At 35.5% G+C, this 20508-nt stretch overlaps 4 gene segments (V, D, J or C); all 4 read right to left on the bottom strand.

The window, feature by feature from the left end:
* Window positions 1–2425: 2425 nt before the first annotated feature.
* On the bottom strand, window positions 2426–2972 carry LOC113092728 (immunoglobulin kappa variable 1D-13-like). The segment is given in 2 exon segments: window positions 2426–2745; window positions 2829–2972. Coding segments are annotated over 2 exon segments (369 nt in total).
* A 2764-nt stretch (window positions 2973–5736) lies between these two features.
* LOC113092703 (Ig kappa chain V region K29-213-like) lies at window positions 5737–6403 on the bottom strand. The segment is given in 2 exon segments: window positions 5737–6127; window positions 6217–6403. Coding segments are annotated over 2 exon segments (372 nt in total).
* A 5749-nt stretch (window positions 6404–12152) lies between these two features.
* Window positions 12153–13083, bottom strand: LOC113092704 (immunoglobulin kappa variable 1-8-like). The segment is given in 2 exon segments: window positions 12153–12483; window positions 12564–13083. Coding segments are annotated over 2 exon segments (366 nt in total).
* Window positions 13084–15428: 2345 nt separating this feature from the next.
* Window positions 15429–16092, bottom strand: LOC113092689 (Ig kappa chain V-III region PC 7183-like). The segment is given in 2 exon segments: window positions 15429–15943; window positions 16033–16092. Coding segments are annotated over 2 exon segments (405 nt in total).
* Window positions 16093–20508: the final 4416 nt, after the last annotated feature.

Genomic DNA, 20508 nt, shown 5'->3' with positions numbered 1-20508 from the left:
TAAATTAAATTTTGTAATTTAAAATTACATAACGTAGCCTATGTAAAGCAAAGGAGTGAAGTTCCCAGCTGGCATCGATGAGGTGTACAGTAACGTGAGGTAGTTATCGTTGTTGACAGATGTCCGATGGTCCCCAGTCAGTGCTCTACCATCTTCTCATCTTTTGCGGCTTTCTCTGTGGCATGCTTGACATATATTCTCCTCATGATAGTTCGCCTCGCAGGTAGTTTGTAAGATGGGTCACCTGTGGCCACCTGGAGAACAAGCTCGAGTTTATCATCTTCAAACACACTGATGGTCCGGCAGCTGGTGGCAATCCACTGAGAGAGGAGATTAGTTAGCTTGGCTGATAGAGCTGTGCTGACGGTTGCACTCAAACATAGAAGTTTGACGACGACTCTTCCCCTGCGCTACATCAGTGCTTGGCACGGCATCTTCTGCATTAGCTAAGAGATGCTTTGTGTTTAGGTGGTACTTGAGACTGGAAGAACTCCTACAGTAAACTAATTCTGCATTGCACATGATGCAAACAACCTTAGTCTTGTCAAGGTTTCCATTGGTAAACATCTTAAAAATACATTTTCCCTGAAGAAAACCCGGTGGCTTCATAGCTGCATCCATGTTAGCACGTCACGTTTGATGTAGTAACTTCACAGTAGGTAGTATATATATATTAGGGCTGGGACAACGTGTCGAGGTCATCGATGAAGTCGATGCCAAAAATTACGTCGACGCAAAATATGCGGATCGATTCGTCGACCTGTTTTTATTTCTCTAAAAACATTTGCAAAACGTTTACTTTATGTGCGCTGAATATACGCGATAGCTCAACATTCTGTCCAACGTTATATAACCAACCCAGTGGATTTTCTGCATTGATCTTTTTTTTTTTTGCCGGCTGTCAAAGCCTTATTTGATCGGTGAGTGATGTAGAATAGAATGACTGCTGCGCCTGACAGGGCAAGTACGAGAGAGAGCTCCGGCTGCGCACACACTCACAGTCTTCAAACAACACGAGCGCTTCTTGCTCGCTCTCTCCCTTGTGCATATTAATCAAAATCATTAAACACAATAGAAAAAGGGCGAAACACCAAAGTTTCACGCGCGCTCGCGCACTCACAGTCTTAAAACTACATGAGCGCTGTCTTGCTCTTTCTCTCTCTCTCTCTCCTCGTGCATATTAACCAAAATCATTAGACACGATAGAAAAAGGGCGGAACGCCAAAGTTTTACGTGGAGCATTCTGAGATTTTTTTTTTCTCCATGACAGGCTCCTGGCTCCCACTGTTAATTTTTATTTATTTATTTTTTTGGAAAAGCACTCTCTGTATTAGCTTAAATCCCTCAAGTTTACATTGGTTACTGTATTCTTTCAATTGCTCTAAACAAGTATTTTGGGTGACCTTTTTTATTGAATGCTAGACATCAAGTTGTTGTTATTTTCATCTGAAAGAAGAACTTTTTTTCAGTAAGCTAGGCCCTATGTGTTCAGTAAACTTGTTTCAGCAAGCTATGTGTTTTCAAGGCTTCAAGGTTTTATTGAATGCTATCTTTATACAAGTGCAAAGTAATGCATTATTAGTCTTTTATTTTGTAATTTTAAGAGCAATAAAAATATATTGCAATGTTAAGGAATTCATGTTTTTTTTTTATTCAGATATGTAAATGAACATGTATAAATTGTTAGAAATCAATTAATGGGGAGATAATCACAATCAAATCGGTCTGAAAAAATTAATCGCTAGATTAATAGTTTAAAAAATAATATATATATATATTTATAAAATGATAACCTTTTTATATTAACTTAACTCTCAATCACTGAATCAACTAAGTTTGAATCCCATCACACATCATATAAAACATGTTCACTCTTTATAAATCTTCGTAAAAATAAATGTTAATATAGTGATATGTATATGTTGTTTATTGATGGTGACCTGCACCTGCTGACTAATCTGTTTTTTTTTTACATTAATTTTATGTCATTGTTAATTTTTTCATGCTTATATATCTCTATAAATTATATTAATTATCATTTGCTCTGAAATTGACAAACATATTTATATGATGCTGTTAATATCTGCACTGTGAGGGATGAACTTAATAAATCAATAATGGTCTTATTAAACTGATGATGCAGTTTAGAAAGAAGATTGAGGATAAATCATAAATGAAGAAACTCCAAAAAATATAGTGAAGGATGGAAAAATATCCACTGAATTTCTACATGAAGGACTTAAAAATATCAGGAGACAAAAATCATAATTAAAAATAAATTATGAAGCTCAACAAAACTGATGTTTATTGTAAGATGATATTAATATGTTTTTTCCCTGTTGAGTGAGTGATAGTGTTTGAGCAGCTGCAGCATCAGTTCAGTCACTGTGACTCTGACTGACACAGGTTTTTGTACCACGCTTTATCACTGTGTGAACACCCAGCTGCTGGTGACATGAAAACTCTGACAGTAATAATGTCCAGCATCTTCAGTCTGGACTCCACTGATGGTCAGAGTGAAATCAGTCCCCTCTTCTGTTCCATTCCCACTGAATCGACTGAAACTCTCATCATAGAGATCGGTTACATCATAAATGATGAGTTTAGGAGCTTCTCCAGGTTTCTGCTGATACCAAGCTAAACCCAAGCCAGTTATTCCAGGATCAGTTTTACACGCTATCGTGGCGTCTTGTCGTTCAGAAACAGTCACAGCTTCAGGCTGAGTCACAGTGATTCCTCTGGATGCTGCTGACAACAACATTATATGTGTTCAATCAAATCAAATCAACATTAAAGAGTCAAAAATGAGCATCTTTGACTTCTGTTACCTGGAATAAAAGCTGCCAGAATCCAGATGAAGCTGCTGAAGAGATTCATTGTGTTTGTTGGTTTTGTACCGTGGTAAACAGCAGTGTGTTATAAAGTGTTGAGTCTGAACGCTATAAACACTCGGAGCGCTGAAGCATGTGCTGATGCAAAGTAACTATCTGTGGAAAAACCCTCCTGGAGGAAAACAGACATGAACATCCCCACATGCAGATGAAACCTGAGCCTCTAAACCTGTTTTAGTCTCATGATCCAGTGCTGTGTGTTCTCACTTCTTTACAAATCTGGAAATCATGTCTTTTTCATTCTGTGTGAGTCTCTGGTTCAGACTGCAGGTTTTCTCTTGATTCAGTGACAGAGCTGAAACATTCAGAGAAACAAGTATGTCCCTGTGAACTCAGTGTGAGGGCAAAGGTCATTTCAGAGGTCACAGGTCATCAGAGCTTATTAAAACTGCTTTGACAAATATATGATCTTTTAGAAACCCAAATGAAGATGTGTAAAGAAAATGTATCAATACAGAGATTTTCATCATTTTAGTCCAATAATCCATGTGTGTGTGTGTGTGTGTGTGTGTGTGTGTGTGTGTGTGTGTGTGTGTGTGAGTGTGTGTGTGTGTGTGTGTGTGTGTGTGTGTGTGTGTGAGTGTGTGTGTGTTCATTTGAGTGTGAAGGAGGTTTTTGTACGACGCTTTCACTAGAATGAAACACTGTGGTACACTTTTGGTGGAGGAACTAAACTGACGATCAGAAGTAAGTCTTTCTTAAATGATCTAATATAAATATATAATGTGTGTGTGTTTTAAATAGAGGTTTAATGTTATTTGATAATATTTGGCAACAATATTCTTAATTTATTACAAAAAAAAATTGACTTAAAATTACTAACAAGCTCTACTTACATTTCACATCTTATTTATAGTCAAATGTTCTTCTATTTTATTGATTGATTGCATCAGTTTTTGTATTTTAATTATTACATTTTGTCTACAACGTTAAGTCATATTTGGTGACAGTTCATTTTTGTACATTTTAAACCATAGTTCATATGTGTACTTATTGTTTTAAATTAGTATTTTACACCTGATGTATGCAAACATTTCAATATATTTTAATTAATGCATTTTTATGATTTTCAATTATTTCTTAATATATTTCAATAGGTGCATGACATAAAAGCTGAATAATGTAGACAGAATATAATCTAATTGCTGTCAGTGTGAATCAAAAAGACATTCAGTTGATAAACATGTTAAAATAAATGATTTAAACTATTACGTTTATGTATAGTTGTTTATAAGAAAATGTCCTGAATGAGGACTGTTTTCAAATGAATAATATATTGAAGTAAACAATTATAAAAATATCACAATTAAATTATCAGAGATGTTTTATAAAGTAAGTTTAAACATTTTATTTATTTCAGAAAGTAACAAATTAGCATTTTACTGTACATCACGTTTACTTTAGAGAAGTGATATATTTATGAATACAGTATACAGTATCTTAGACTTGATCACTGTTAAAAATATGTAAAATTTAGAGTAAAAATAAAAGCAGTGTTTGCCGGACTTCTTGTTCTTCACTTCCAAAAATGTAACAGTATTGTACTGTAAAATTACATGAAATGTCCAGTTAGATGTATTAAAATGTTTCACTGTATATAATAAAATAACGTTCAGTGAACTGATGAACAGGTTTTCACCGTAGCATTTTTACAGTCTTTAACCATTAAAATAACTTTTTAAAATTGTAATAATAGTAAATATTAATTCTTCTAATGGAGAATCATTTTAATTTTCATTCATGATATTTGTGTTATATGAATGAAAGTAGTGATGTGAAGTTACAGTAAAATTATGAACTATTTGTGATTTTCACAATGAAGACTGTAGCTGCAGATGTGAATAACTGTGTGTGTCTCTCTCTCTCTGTGTGTGTGTGTGTGTGTGTGTGTGTGTGTTTCAGCTGGTCCCTCCGTGAAGCCCTCCGTGTCTCTGCTGCCTCCCTCTTCTCTGCAGATCTCTGGAGACTCAGCCGCACTGCTCTGTCTGCTCAGCTCTTACTCTCCACAGGGGGCGCAGGTGAGCTGGACGCTGGACGGGTCAGAGGTCACCCAGGGGGTTCAGACCAGCGCAGAGAGCGAGCGGGACGGACGCTACAGCCGCAGCAGCGTCCTGAGCCTCAGCAAAGCACGCTGGGAAGCCGGCGAGCGCTTCGTCTGCAGAGTAACACATGACGGAGCTGCTCAGGAGACCTCGTTCCTCAAGAGCTCCGAGTGCTGATGTTTCTCCAGTGAAGAGCAGCAGGATTCACAGCAGTCTCCTGATTTACAGGTCAATACTCAAGCAGTCTTTCAATGTGCTGCCATTGCTGTTCATTCAATAAAGCTTCTGAACGCCTTCCATTTGTGTCCGACTGCATCATTGATCAGTGTGTCCTTCCTTCACTAAAGTTTCAGCTGCTGTTGATGGATTGTAATAGTTGAGAACAGCTGTGTTTAGCAGTAAATGTGAACTGAAGCTCTTGGGGTTTGAACATGGTCTCTGGAGACGGAGCTGCTCTATTCTGAGATCATCAGAATCACTAAAGCTGTCAATGCAAATCTGATTTCAGCTCAAACTCACAGTTTCTCTGTTTGATCGGTTAAACGCTCTGAACTGGAACAGTTTCACTTCTGCTCATCAGAAATGAGTTATGAGTAAGAAATTCATCATCAGCTTGAGATGAAGAAGCTAAGTTAATGTTAGTTTAATGCTTTATAGTTTAATGTGCAAAATGTAATGTACAAAACCAAAACAGCATATTGCAAAATATTTTTTTTTTGCTTTGATATCAATTACACACTCAGTTGTGAGCTCATGTGTAGTTGTGTGTTTGGTCTCTGTGTGTCAGTAGTGAGTGATAGTGTTTGAGCAGCTGCAGCATCAGTTCAGTCACTGTGACTCTGACTGACACAGGTTTTTGTACCACGCTTTATCACTGTGTGAACACCCAGCTACTACTGATGTAGTGTACACTCTGACAGTAATAATGTCCAGCATCTTCAGTCTGGACTCCACTGATGGTCAGAGTGAAATCACTGTTAGATCCACTGCCACTGAATCTAGATGGAGTTCCTGACACAAGGCTGTCAGTCCAATAAATCAGGAGTTTAGGAGCTTCTCCAGGTTTCTGTAAGTACCAGGATAAACGATCACCACCATACACATCTGTGCTGGTTTTGCAGCTGATCTTCACTGTTTCTCCTGGTTGAGCTGCTGTTGAGGGACTCTGAGTGACGCTGATCTGTCCTCTACTCTCTGAAACACACAACAAGAAGAAAATCAACTCAAAACTTTGACAATATACTTGAAGAAATGAATTGATATCAAACTTGTGCTGCACAAACCTTGAGCAAACGCTGTGAGAGTCCAGATGAAGATGATGATGAAGGTCATGTTGATGAAGATTGTTGTGTGTGTCAGTGATGAAGTGTTAAACTCACAGCACTATAAACACTCTCAGAGCACTGAAGCATCTGAGCAATATGCAAATGAACTGATCCTGTATTTAAATGAGCTTCTAAATGAAGTTTGCTCATTCATTTCATCCTGTCACTGATTGTATCTGTAGATCACAGTTTAATCTTTGTTTTTTTTACAATTATTTTGACTAGTTATCATCTGTCGGTTTAATACAGGATTAAAATATGATTATGGATTTATTTAATGACTTCAAACATTTTGATTATTGATGTTTTTGTAAATGAAATAAATGTATTTCAGCTCAGTTGGTTTGAGTGACCTTAAGAAACATCACTATAGACAGCAGTGATGCATACTGGCTTTTATGGTGCATTGTGGGAATGTTTTGAGCGTGATGTCATCCCTGAGTAGTGCACTGACTAGTGAACTAAGGAGCTGATTGAGACACACTCTTACTGACTGACTCACATGTGAACATTTTCATGCTCAAATCATGGTTTATCAATAAGTGTGAACTTAAAATAAGCATAAAATTTACAACCAGTTTAAACCACATGAAAAAAGAATATGTAATATGTAAAATATGTAAAGATTAAATGTTTAAATAAATAGTGATAAATATCTATTAAAAAAAAAATTCAAAATGTCAGAAGAATTACAATTTAGTCCCATGGACATATTTTTGTCTTTATGGCTCTTGATTTGTGATTTTGCACTGATTTTAATGATTTTAATGAAGGTTGACACGACTAAAAAGGACAAATGAAAGTCACTCAGGTCCAGAGACTGTGTGCAAAGGGTAGGTATTATTGTGATTATAATTAATCACACACACGGTGTTGAACGCTACAGTTGTGTTCAGATCATGTGTTCACTGGACTGGACTCTCTCAGATATCGTCATTATATACAGTGGAAACGATGTAAACAAGAATTCATCCGTGCTGTAGTCAGCGAGAAACAGCGGAATCATCAGTCGTTAAGCAGGAATGTTTGTTGTTTGGATCCGTACGCTTAAAACCAGAATGGATTAACCATTTAGTTAATCAACAATTAGGGCCTGCTATTTTCACCCGCTGGAGAGAACACTCTTCGCTGCTTTGACTGCAGGGGTCTGCTGTTCACCCCTCGCTACTCAAATTAAAGAGGGGCCTGCTGTTCTCTCCCTCCTTTTGAGAGGAGAATACCCCTCTGCTAGCCGGTAGTCTTCATTAAGAATAGCTCAATAACATTATCTTTTCTCTTTTGCAGGAATGGAACAAGGTTGGTTTTTGGGGGGTTCTTCTTCAGGCAGTAATACCTCTCATTATGTTTGGGGGGCTAATGTTAAAGCTCTTGTATGTTTAATTATTCTGGGAGAAAGAACCCACATACATAAACATACATATGTGTATGGACATTTTATAAATGCACTTGTAAATATTACATTTGTGTAAGAAAGACCCCAAATGTTTCAACAGTTGTGTACAGTAACTGAGATCGATCGCTGGTTTTACAGTCGATGGAGAAACATTTAACATTTTTATGTGAAGCTGAACCGACCTGAAAGAGAGAGTTTGAAGAGCTGTGAAACAAGGTTTACATATCATTCATGTCAGATTATATTGCTGATTTGAAATATGTTTCTGTGCTGAATTTAAGTATCATAGAGTTTTGTCATTCATCATTCATTATAGCAGCTGTATCTGTGACTGAAAACAGCTGCATGTGTTTGTGAGACAGATGTTGAGCTTCAATCTCCATCATGTGACGGATCTATAAGAGCACAATGAATCAAATCAAAACCTCAAAGCTGTGCAGATTCAATCAGTCCAGTTTCCAGCATTTCTCTTCTCCCTACAGAGAGTCAGAATATGAGGAGAAAGAGCAAAAACAACAGAGTTTCAGATCCTCCTTTGAGCAGCTGCAGCATCAGTTCAGTCACTGTGACTCTGACTGACACAGGTTTTTGTACCACGCTTTATCACTGTGTGAACACACTTTTACTGTTGATGTAGTGGTAACTCTGACAGTAATAATGTCCAGCATCTTCAGTCTGGACTCCACTGATGGTCAGAGTGAAATCACTGTTAGATCCACTGCCACTGAATCTAGATGGAGTTCCTGACACAAGGCTGTCAGTCCAATAAATCAGGAGTTTAGGAGCTTCTCCGGGTTTCTGTAAGTACCAGGATAAACGATCACCACTATACACATCAGTGCTGGTTTTACAGCTGATCTTCACTGTAAAAGCACTATAAAAGCACTATAAACACTCTCAGAGCACTGAAGCATCTGAGCAATATGCAAATGAACTGATCCTGTATTTAAATGAGCTTCTTAATGAAGTTTGCTCATTCATTTCATCCTGTCAATCATTGTATCTGTAGATCACTGTCTAATCTTTGTTTTTTACAATTATTTTTACTGGTTATCATCTGTCGGTTTATTAAAGGTTTGGACTATTATTATGGATTTACTAATAATTTTAAACATTTGGATTATTCAAGGTTTTTGTAAATGAATTAAACATGTATTTCAGCTCAGTTGGTTTGAGGGACCTTAGGAAACATCACTATAGACAGCAGTGATGCATACTGGCTTTCATTGGGGAATTGTGGGAATGTTTTGAGCATGAGCGTGATGTCATCCCTGAGTAGTGCACTGACTAGTGAACTAAGGAGCTGATTGAGACACACTCTTACTGACTGACTCACATGTGAACATTTTCATGCTCAAATCATGGTTTATCAATAAGTGGGAACTTAAATAAAAAAGCATAAAATTACAACCAAATATAAACTACATGAAAAAAAGAGATTTTTTTAATAAATATTTTTTTTCTAAATAAGTCACTTAAGCTGCATTAAATTGATCAAAACTACAGAGAAACTGTAATATTTTGAAATATTATTACACTTTTACAGATTTGTTTTCTATTAGAATCTATTATAAAGTGTAATTTATTTATGTAATGTGCAGCTTTATTTCAGCATCATTTCTCCAGCCTTCAGTGTCACATGATCTTCAGAAACATTTCTGGTTATTATCAATGTTGAAGTCAGTTTGAATATTTTTGTTGAAACTGTGATACATTTATTGTTTTAGAATTCTTTGATGAACAGAAAGTCAGAAAGAACAGCATTTATTTGAAATAGAAATCGTTTGTAACATTATAAATGTCTTTTGTTCAGTTTGATGAGTCTTTGCTAAATGAAGTATTACTTTCTTTCAAAAGAAAAAAAAATATTTTAGAAGTGATTTTCCATATTTTACCTATAAGATGATACATCATTTTCACATTCATATATTCTCTGGATAGATGAAGATATACATTTATAAAACATGTTAAAAATGTCCCTATGTTAATAATATCTGTCTTTTTTTTGTGGTATGTAGCAACCGTATATGTAAACATATGCAATTTTATTAAGACAACATATAGACGGAGAAAATCTGAATGTTTATATATGGTTTGTATGGTTTAAATACATGTCTATCTTTTTGATTTGCTTATATAATATCTACATGTATTGACAGTTTTTAGAATGGATATGAATGTACATGACATATAATTCCAAAAATGTTTTAAATATATATAAACATACATATGTGTATGGAAATGAAATACATGAAGGTGCATTTATTACATTTGTGTGTGGATGATCTCAATCGTTTCAACAGTCGTGTACAGTAACTGAGATCGATCGCTGGTTTTACAGTCGATGGAGAAACTCTGACACACAATATGAGGGTTTTAGGATCATAAATCAGCAGAGACACTGTCTGATCTTTATGGGAAGCATTTGCTGAACCGACCTGAAAGAGAGAGTTTGAAGAGCTGTGAAACAAGGTTTACATATCATTCATGTCAGATTATATTGCTGATTTCAAATATGTTATTGAAATGTGAGTTTCTGTGCTGAATTTAAGTATCCTAGAGTTTTGTCATTCATCATTCGGTAACACTTTAGAATAATGTTTCTTACTTACTACATAACTAATAATGAATTATTGAAGAACTAACAGGTGATTATTCATTAACACTTAACTCACTACTGTTAACTACTAAGGAAGATGTGTTAATTAATCAGTATGTAATATCATTTTAGGATTGTGTTAAGCAACAGTTAGCTAATCAATAACTAATATATTCTGTCATACCTCCTGAAGAAATACTATTAAATATCTATTAGTTAGGATTCAAGAAAAATAACTATGAAATAACTACTAATAAACAGTTATACGCGTCACTATAATAATCAGGCTGTGGCCCACAAATCAAGTACTTGAGTAAAAGTACAGATACCTGTTACAAATGAGGTGTGTATGCTAAACGCAAGACAAAAGTGCTCGAGGAGGATGGTGATCAAAATGAGGAGTTTACTGGATGACGACGGAGAATACAGACAATATACTACACTTCACAAATAGGTTAAGTTACAGCTTTCACATAGACATTGACATTCAGATGCACATTCAATCACGGACGGCGAAGAACTAAACAGACAGGGTATTTAAGCACACAGAAGGTAATGAGGGAACTGGAGACAGGTGGGGAATAATCAATTAACCAAAACAAGGAGGAAGGTGACCAAATAAGGAAACAGAAAGTTCATAAATGTAACAATACCTCAATAAAATATTACTCCAGTAATTTAATAATTAGCCTATTCATTTTAAAAATTACTTTAGTAAAAGCACAAGTACAAAGTACTACTACAGTAGTATTATGTTACAGTCTTATTAGCCTATAATGGAAATGAAATATGCATTTTGTTTGCTTCTGCAATAAATGTTTAACTTTTGATTATGAAATGTTTGTTAAATTATTTTAAATGTGGGCAGTACACATGTTAAAATGGAATAAAAAATGCTGTATTAAGAAATGTTCTCATCTGAAATAAACATTGTGAACAAGTTGTGTCGTGTATTTTACAATGTTTATGATTACTTTTATTTTTTTGTCAAAATAATGTAGTTTTTATGATTTACTAATAGGTTCACTTTAGAATACTTTTTCAGATTCTAAGTAATTCCTGCAGAATTATCTGATAATTCTTTATTAATTACTAATTGGATGCCTGTATTTTCACTTTTCCTCAGGCTTTGCCTTACATAAAGAAATTGAATTAATGGTAATGTGGTATATGCTGAGGAGGCACACATACAGAACTGTATATAAAATACAATTCACAACACAGGCAAAACCTCTATTAAATGTATTGAATTTATTAATATTGCATCTTCATACAACTACTATTGCTAATAACATTTATATGAAAGGGTCACAATTCAATGTATTTGCGTATAACTGTTCATTAGTAGTTATTTCATAGTTATTTTTCTTGAATCCTAACTAGTAGATAATTAACAATATTTCCTCAGGAGGTATGACAGAATATATTAGTTATTGATTAGCTAACTGTTCCTTAACACAATCCTAAAATGATATTACATACTGATTAATTAACACATCTTCCTTAGTATTTAACAGTAGTGAGTTAAGTGTTAATGAATAATCACCTGTTAGTTCTTCAATAATTCCTTATTAGTTATGAAGTAAGTAAGAAACATTATTCTAAAGTGCTAGCCATCATTCATTATAGCAGCTGTATCTGTGACTGAAAACAGCTGCATGTGTTTGTGAGACAGATGTTAAGCTTCAATCTCCATCATGTGACGGATCTATAAGAGCACAATGAATCAAATCAAAACCTCGAATCTGTGCAGATTCAATCAGTCCAGTTTCCAGCATTTCTCTTCTCCCTACAGAGAGTCAGAATATGAGGAGAAAGAGCAAAAACAACAGAGTTTCAGATCCTCCTTTGAGCAGCTGCAGCATCAGTTCAGTCACTGTGACTCTGACTGACACAGGTTTTTGTACCATGCTTTATCACTGTGTGAACACATTACCACTGTGGAAACTCTGACAGTAATAATGTCCAGCATCTTCAGTCTGGACTCCACTGATGGTCAGAGTGAAATCAGTCCCACCTGACGCTCCATTCCCACTGAATCGATTCAAACTATCATCATAGCGAACATCTACACTATAGATGATGAGTTTAGGAGCTTCTCCAGGTTTCTGCTGATACCAAGCTAAACCCCAGCCAGTTATTCCAGGATCAGTTTTACACGCTATCGTGGCGTCTTGTCGTTCAGAAACAGTCACAGCTTCAGGCTGAGTCACAGTGATTCCTCTGGATGCTGCTGACAACAACATTATATGTGTTCAATCAAATCAAATCAACATTAAAGAGTCAAAAATGAGCATCTTTGACTTCTGTTACCTGGAATAAAAGCTGCCAGAATCCAGATGAAGCTGCTGAAGAGATTCATTGTGTTTGTTGGTTTTGTACCGTGGTAAACAGCAGTGTGTTATAAAGTGTTGAGTCTGAACGCTATAAACACTCGGAGCGCTGAAGCATGTGCTGATGCAAAGTGACTCTCTGTGGAAAAACCCTCCTGGAGGAAAACAGACATGAACATCCCCACATGCAGATGAAACCTGAGCCTCTAAACCTGTTTTAGTCTCATGATCCAGTGCTGTGTGTTCTCACTTCTTTACAAATCTGGAAATCATGTCTTTTTCATTCTGTGTGAGTCTCTGGTTCAGACTGCAGGTTTTCTCTTGATTCAGTGACAGAGCTGAAACATTCAGAGAAACAAGTATGTCCCTGTGAACTCAGTGTGAGGGCAAAGGTCATTTCAGAGGTCACAGGTCATCAGAACTCATTAAAACTGCTTTGACAAATATATGATCTTTTAGAAACCCAAATGAAGATGTGTAAAGAAAATGTATCAATACAGAGATTTTCATCACTTTAGTCCAATAATCCATGTGTGTGTGTGTGTGTGTGTGTGTGTTGTGGAGTTTGTGTTCATTTGAGTGTGAAGGAGGTTTTTGTACGACGCTTTCACTAGAATGAAACACTGTGGTACACTTTTGGTGGAGGAACTAAACTGACGATCAGAAGTAAGTCTTTCTTAAATGATCTAATATAAATATATAAAGTGTGTTTGTTTTAAATAGAGGTTTGATGTTATTTGATAACATTTGGCAACAATATTCTTAATTTATATAAAAAATATATAACTTAAAGTACTAACAAACTCTACTTACATTTCCCATCTTATTTATAGTCAAATTTTCTTCTATTTTATCGATTGATTGCATCAGTTTTTGTATTTTAATTATTACATTTTGTCTACAATGTTAAGTCATATTTGGTGATAGTTCATATTTGTACTTAATGTTTTAAATTAGTATTTTTACACCTGATGTATGCTAACATTTCAATATATTTTAATTAATGCATTTTTATGATTTTTCAATTATTTCTTAATATATTTCAATAGGTGCATGACATAAAAGCTGAATAATGTAGACAAAATATAATCGAATTGCTGTCAATGTGAGTCAAAAAGATATTCAGTTGATAAACATGTTAAAATAAATGATTTAAACTATTACGTTTATGTATAGTTGTTTATAAGAAAATGTCCTGAATGAGGACTGTTTTCAAATGAATAATATATTGAAGTAAACAATTATAAAAATATCACAATAAAATTATCAGAGATGTTTTATAAAATAAATTTAAACATTTTACTTATTTCAGAAAGTAACAAATTAGCATTTTACTGTACATCATGTTTACTTTAGATAAGTGATATATTTATGAATACAGTATACAGTATCTTAGACTTGATCACTGTTAAAAATATGTAAAATTTACAGTAAAAATAAAAGCAGTGTTTGACAGACTTCTTATTCTTCACTTCCAAAATTGTAACAGTATTTTACTGTAAAATTACATGAAATGTCCAGTTAGATTTATTACAAATGTTTCACTGTGTATAGTAAAATAACGTTCAGTGAACTGATCAACAGGTTTTCACCGTGGCATTTTTACAGTCTTGTACCAGTAAAATAACGTTTTTATTGTAATAATAGTAAATATTAATTCTTCTAATGGAGAATCATTTTAATCTTCCTTCATGATATTTGTGTTATATTAATGAAAGTAGTGATGTGGAGTTACAGTAAAATGATGAACTATTTGTGATTTTCACAGTGAAGACTGTAGCTGCAGATGTGAATAACTGTGTGTGTGTGTGTGTGTCTCTGTGTGTGTGTGTGTGTGTGTGTGTGTGTTTCAGCTGGTCCCTCCGTGAAGCCCTCCGTGTCTCTGCTGCCTCCCTCTTCTCTGCAGATCTCTGGAGACTCAGCCGCACTGCTCTGTCTGCTCAGCTCTTACTCTCCACAGGGGGCGCAGGTGAGCTGGACGCTGGACGGGTCAGAGGTCACCCAGGGGGTTCAGACCAGCGCAGAGAGCGAGCGGGACGGACGCTACAGCCGCAGCAGCGTCCTGAGCCTCAGCAAAGCACGCTGGGAAGCCGGCGAGCGCTTCGTCTGCAGAGTAACACATGACGGAGCTGCTCAGGAGACCTCGTTCCTCAAGAGCTCCGAGTGCTGATGTTTCTCCAGTGAAGAGCAGCAGGATTCACAGCAGTCTCCTGATTTACAGCTCAATACTCAAGCAGTCTTTCAATGTGCTGCCATTGCTGTTCATTCAATAAAGCTTCTGAACGCCTTCCATTTGTGTCCGACTGCATCATTGATCAGTGTGTCCTTCCTTCACTAAAGTTTCAGCTGCTGTTGATGGATTGTAATAGTTGAGAACAGCTGTGTTTAGCAGTAAATGTGAACTGAAGCTCTTGGGGTTTGAACATGGTCTCTGGAGACGGAGCTGCTCTATTCTGAGATCATCAGAATCACTAAAGCTGTCAATGCAAATCTGATTTCAGCTCAAACTCACAGTTTCTCTGTTTGATCGGTTAAACGCTCTGAACTGGAACAGTTTCACTTCTGCTCATCAGAAATGAGTTATGAGTAAGAAATTCATCATCAGCTTGAGATGAAGGAGCTACTTGGGAAACTGTTCAAGATCATCTTTACATTGCTGGTGATAAATAATGACTTTACTATATGATTGAATATGTGAGTAATATAATCTATAATCTAAGCATAAAACAAAAACTACACTGGACCAGAGAAATATGGTTCCTTTTTTTTATATATATCAGTTTGAACACTGTAGTTTCTCTTATTGTAGCTGAGTCAATCCCGTCTGTCACATGACAGATCCCAGTCTAATAGAGCTGATGTGACTCCTGACTCAGTTGTGAGCTCATGTGTAGTTGTGTGTTTGGTCTCTGTGTGTCAGTAGTGAGTGATAGTGTTTGAGCAGCTGCAGCATCAGTTCAGTCACTGTGACTCTGACTGACACAGGTTTTTGTACCACGCTTTATCACTGTGTGAACACACGATCACCCACACAATAACCATTAGAACCTGTTGTGCAGTGTAAATTCTTACAGTAATAATGTCCAGCATCTTCAGTCTGGACTCCACTGATGGTCAGAGTGAAATCACTGTTAGATCCACTGCCACTGAATCTAGATGGAGTTCCTGACTCAAGCTTTTTTACATAACGAATCAGGAGTTTAGGAGCTTCTCCAGGTTTCTGTAAGTACCAGAATATATATACATCCCCATCTTTATCCCTGATCACATCCTTGCTGGTCTTACAGCTGATCTTCACTGTTTCTCCTGGTTGAGCTGCTGTTGAGGGACTCTGAGTGACGCTGATCTGTCCTCTACACTCTGAAACACACAACAAGAAGAAAATCAACTCAAAACTTTGACAATATACTTGAAGAAATGAATTGATATCAGACTTGTGCTGCACAAACCTTGAGCAAACGCTGTGAGAGTCCAGATGAAGATGATGATGAAGGTCATGTTGATGAAGATTGTTGTGTGTGTCAGTGATGAAGTGTTAAACTCACAGCACTATAAACACTCTCAGAGCACTGAAGCATCTGAGCAATATGCAAACACACTCGCATCATTTACCTGAAGACAGTCTCTCATTATCAGACGCAATATACAGTTACTGAAATGAGAACAGAGTAAAAATGAATAATTTTCATAATATTTGATCTTCTATTAAACAAGCGGTTATAAATTGCATCATATCATTCAATTGAATTAATAAATTTAAGATCAGCTTTAGTTTATTAACCTGACTCTCTCATTTTAGATTTTGAGATTTTATTTTTTACTGTATTTGGATGAAAACATAACTGTTAATTCCCAAATTTTATATTTAATCCATGGATGTTCCTGCAGGTTTTTAACATAAATGAGGGTCATCACACATGTGTCTCTGTCAGTCTCTGAGTTTGATGAGGAGTCACGTCACATGATATAAAACACGTTCACTTTATAAATCTTTATCAAAAAAATGTGAATATGGTGATTTGCGTATGTTGTTTAATGGTTAACTGCAGCTGTTGGGTAATCTGCTCTTTCATTTGTAAATGTATGTTTATAACATTGCTAATTCTTTCCTGCATTAATATTTCTCAAAATTATATTGGTTATCATTTGCTCTTAAATTGATACATTTTTTTAAATGACGCTGTTAATATCTGCATTATGAGGATGAACTTAAATCAATGGACTTATTAAATTGATCAAGCATTTATGATGCTGATGATGCAGTTTAGAAATAAGACAATAAATCAATAAATCGTAATCATCTGCATGTGGAAGGTAACAAATCAGACATAATGGAAGTGGGTACGGGAGTCCCCCAAGGATCTGTATTGGGGCCATGATTATTTACTATACTGTACATATAAATTGTCTCGATGTTAATATTAAAAATGCAAGGTTCCACTTTTATGCAGACGACTCTGTCAATTTATTGTTCTGCTCTTACACAACAACAAGCTCTGGATGATTTACAGTAAGCATTTGATATTATTCAAGCAAGTTTTTTTTTCTTTAAAGCTGGTCTTAAATGTTGAGAAAACTAAATTTATGTGGTTATCGAATTCTGTAAATTCTTTAGATAGTTCTGTTGTTCACCGATCTCTACAAGGGAAACTGATCACATTAGTGTTTACATTTGAATTCACATATTAATTATTTGAGACAAAGGTTAAAGAAGCATGTAGGATGTTTTTGTTTGTTTTAGAAATAAGTCTTTCTTTTCATTTAACGCAGGGAAGAAACGTGTGTAGAAAATTTTTTACTGATTCTTGACTACAGGGATGTACTAGATCAGCATGCCTCTTCTTATCTTCTTGCCTTCCTGGAAGCTGTGTATCATGGTGCCTTAATATTTATTATGGATTGTAGATTTTCTACATATCACTGTACATTATATAATAGAGTTGCCTGGTCTTCAATTGCTGTTCGAAGGGAAATGCATTGGTACTTATTGTTTTTTTTTTTTTTTTTTTTTTTTTTTGTGGAAACTGTGATACATTTATTGTTTTAGGATTTTTTGATGAATAGAAAACAGGGTTTTTTTTTAAAAATAGAAATCTTTTGTAACATTATAAATGTCTTTTGATCAATTTAATGCGTCAATGCTGAATGAAATATTACTGTCATTCAAAAGACAAAAAAATATCTTACTGTCCATTAGGAAATATTATATATTATATTTATTGCCCTATATCAAAAGTGATATTTCCAGATGTTACCCATACGGTGATGCATAATTTCCATAATTTGCATAAAAGATATACGTTTATAATACATTAAATCATCAGATCAAAAGCTCTATATGTTCATATGTTAATAATATCTATGTGATTATTATTATTAAAACAACATATCTGTGTGTTTATGTATGGTGTGTAATATATAATAGGACAGGAAGAGCTAAATAAACTTATCACTGTATCTAAACCAACAACATGTTTATTAGATCCTGTACCCACTAAATTACTGAAAGAGTTGTTACCTGTAGCCAAAGAACCGCTTGTCAATATCATTAACTCGTCGTTATCTTTAGGACACGTCCCAAAACCATTCAAGCTGGCGGTTATCAAGCCTCTTATTAGGAAATCAAAACTAGATCCTAGTGTAGTTCCATTTATGTAAAAAAATTTAGAAAAAGTTGTGTCTGCTCAATTGAGCACCTTCCTGCATAAAAATGATCTGTATAAATAATTTCAGTCAGGTTTCAGGCCCAATCATAGCACAGAAACTGCACTTGTTAAAATTACAAATGACCTGCTCCTTGCGTCAGATCAAGACTGCATCTCATTTCTAGTCTTACTTGATCTTAGTGCTGCGTTCGACACCATAGATCATGACATACTCATAGATCGATTACAAAACTATACAGGTATTCAAGGGCAGGCTCTAAGATGGTTTGGATCCTACCTGTCTGATCGCTACCATTTTGTTTACTTAAATGGGGTGTCATCTCATTTATCATCAGTAAAATATGGAGTGCCACAAGGATCCGTCCTAGGTCCCCTTCTATTTTCAATATACATTTTGCCCCTTGGTAATATTATTAGAAAATACAGAATTAGCTTCCACTGTTATGCTGACGATACTCAGCTATATATCTCAACGAGACCAGATGAAACTTCCCAATTATCTAAGCTAACAGAGTGTGTTAAAAATGTAAAAGATTGGATGACAAATAATTTTCTCCAATTAAATTTGGATAAGAGAGAGATATTAATTATTGGACCAAAAAACACTACACAGAATCTTGTAGATTACAATCTGCAACTAGACGGATGTACTGTTACTTCCTCTACAGTCAGAAATCTTGGTGTCATATTAAGCAGCAACTTGTCTTTTGAAAATCATATTTCCAATGTTACAAAAACTGCATTCTTCCATCTTAGAAACATTGCCAAGCTACGAAACATGTTATCTGTTTCTGATGCAGAAAAGCTAGTTCATGCATTCATGACCTCTAGACTGGACTATTGTAACGCACTTCTAGGTGGTTGTCCTGCTTCTTCAATAAACAAGCTACAGGTAGTCCAAAATGCAGCAGCTAGAGTCCTTACCAGGTCAAGAAAATATGATCATATTACCCCAATTTTACAGTCTCTGCACTGGCTACCTATTAAGTTCCGTATCAGTTACAAATTAGCATTACTTACCTATAAGGCCCTAAATGGTTTAGCTCCTGCGTACCTAACTAGCCTTCTACCACGTTACAACCCATCACGCACCCTAAGGTCTCAAAACGCTGGACTTTTGGTCGTTCCTAGGATAGCAAAGTCCACTAAAGGAGGTAGAGCTTTTACACATTTGGCTCCCAAACTCTGGAATAGCCTTCCTGATAATGTTCGGGGTTCAGACACACTCTCTCTGTTTAAATCTAGATTAAAAATGCATCTCTTTCGCCAAGCTTTCGAATAATGTATCTCTTAAATTTTTATTCATTAGCTTGGGATAAACTAATTTTACTTTGTTGGATCAGCAGCTATGCTAATGATGTCTCTATTTTGTTTCTATGTTTCGCCACAGGATTTACATCCCGTGGTAACTAGGATTTACACAAGCTCCAGTCTGGATCCAGAACACCTGAGAAAAGATGATGCTGACCCTCAGAGGACCTCAGATGATGCTGACCCTGAATCAACAAACAGAACTAACAATTATTGCTAAATGTGTGACTGCATCATTTAACAATTATTAATTAATAATATTAATAATGTTCATCGTCTAGCTGACTACGTCTCGTACTCATTTTTTCAAAACATCCTGTTATACGTGCACAAACTGACAGTCACCACCATAAGCTACTACTAAATATTGTAGAAACATAATTTTCTGTAAAGTTGCTTTGTAATGATTCGTATTGTAAAAAGCGCTATACAAATAAACTTGAATTGAATCGAAAAGTTTTTAGAATGGTAAAATCTTTTTAATGTAGTCGCATCTGTTGTATTGAGTCACGTTTATCATACAACACAGATAAAAGTGTATATACCCCACTGTATTAGTATTTAAATAGTATTATTATGTTTAACTTTATTCTTGAAAATATGGCACTGTGTTAAGCAGTATAAAAAAAGTGTGTTTGCCGGATCTGGGCCGAAACTGCTTACTGTCTGGGCAATGACTTGCAGACAGCGTTTATTATGCACGAAGTCAACTCATGAACTTATTTTGGACAGGCTTCTGAGGCAGAGTTATCGTATACAGCATGATCTACAGCTAAATATAGAAAGTTTAGTGATGACTAAGTGGATATTTCATATAAAACGTACACTGAAAAAAATAATAAAAATAGGTCCTACTGTTTTCTCCTGCTGGAGTGAACACTCTTCGCTGCTTTGACTGCAGGGGTCTGCTGTTCACCCCTCGCTACTCAAATTAAAGAGGGGCCTGCT

Source organism: Carassius auratus, unplaced genomic scaffold (genome assembly GCF_003368295.1).
Source record: "Carassius auratus strain Wakin unplaced genomic scaffold, ASM336829v1 scaf_tig00214714_1_2670353, whole genome shotgun sequence".
Lineage (NCBI taxonomy): Eukaryota > Metazoa > Chordata > Actinopteri > Cypriniformes > Cyprinidae > Carassius > Carassius auratus.
Note: the sequence above shows the minus strand (reverse complement) of the source record. Positions and strands in the feature narration are given on the sequence as shown.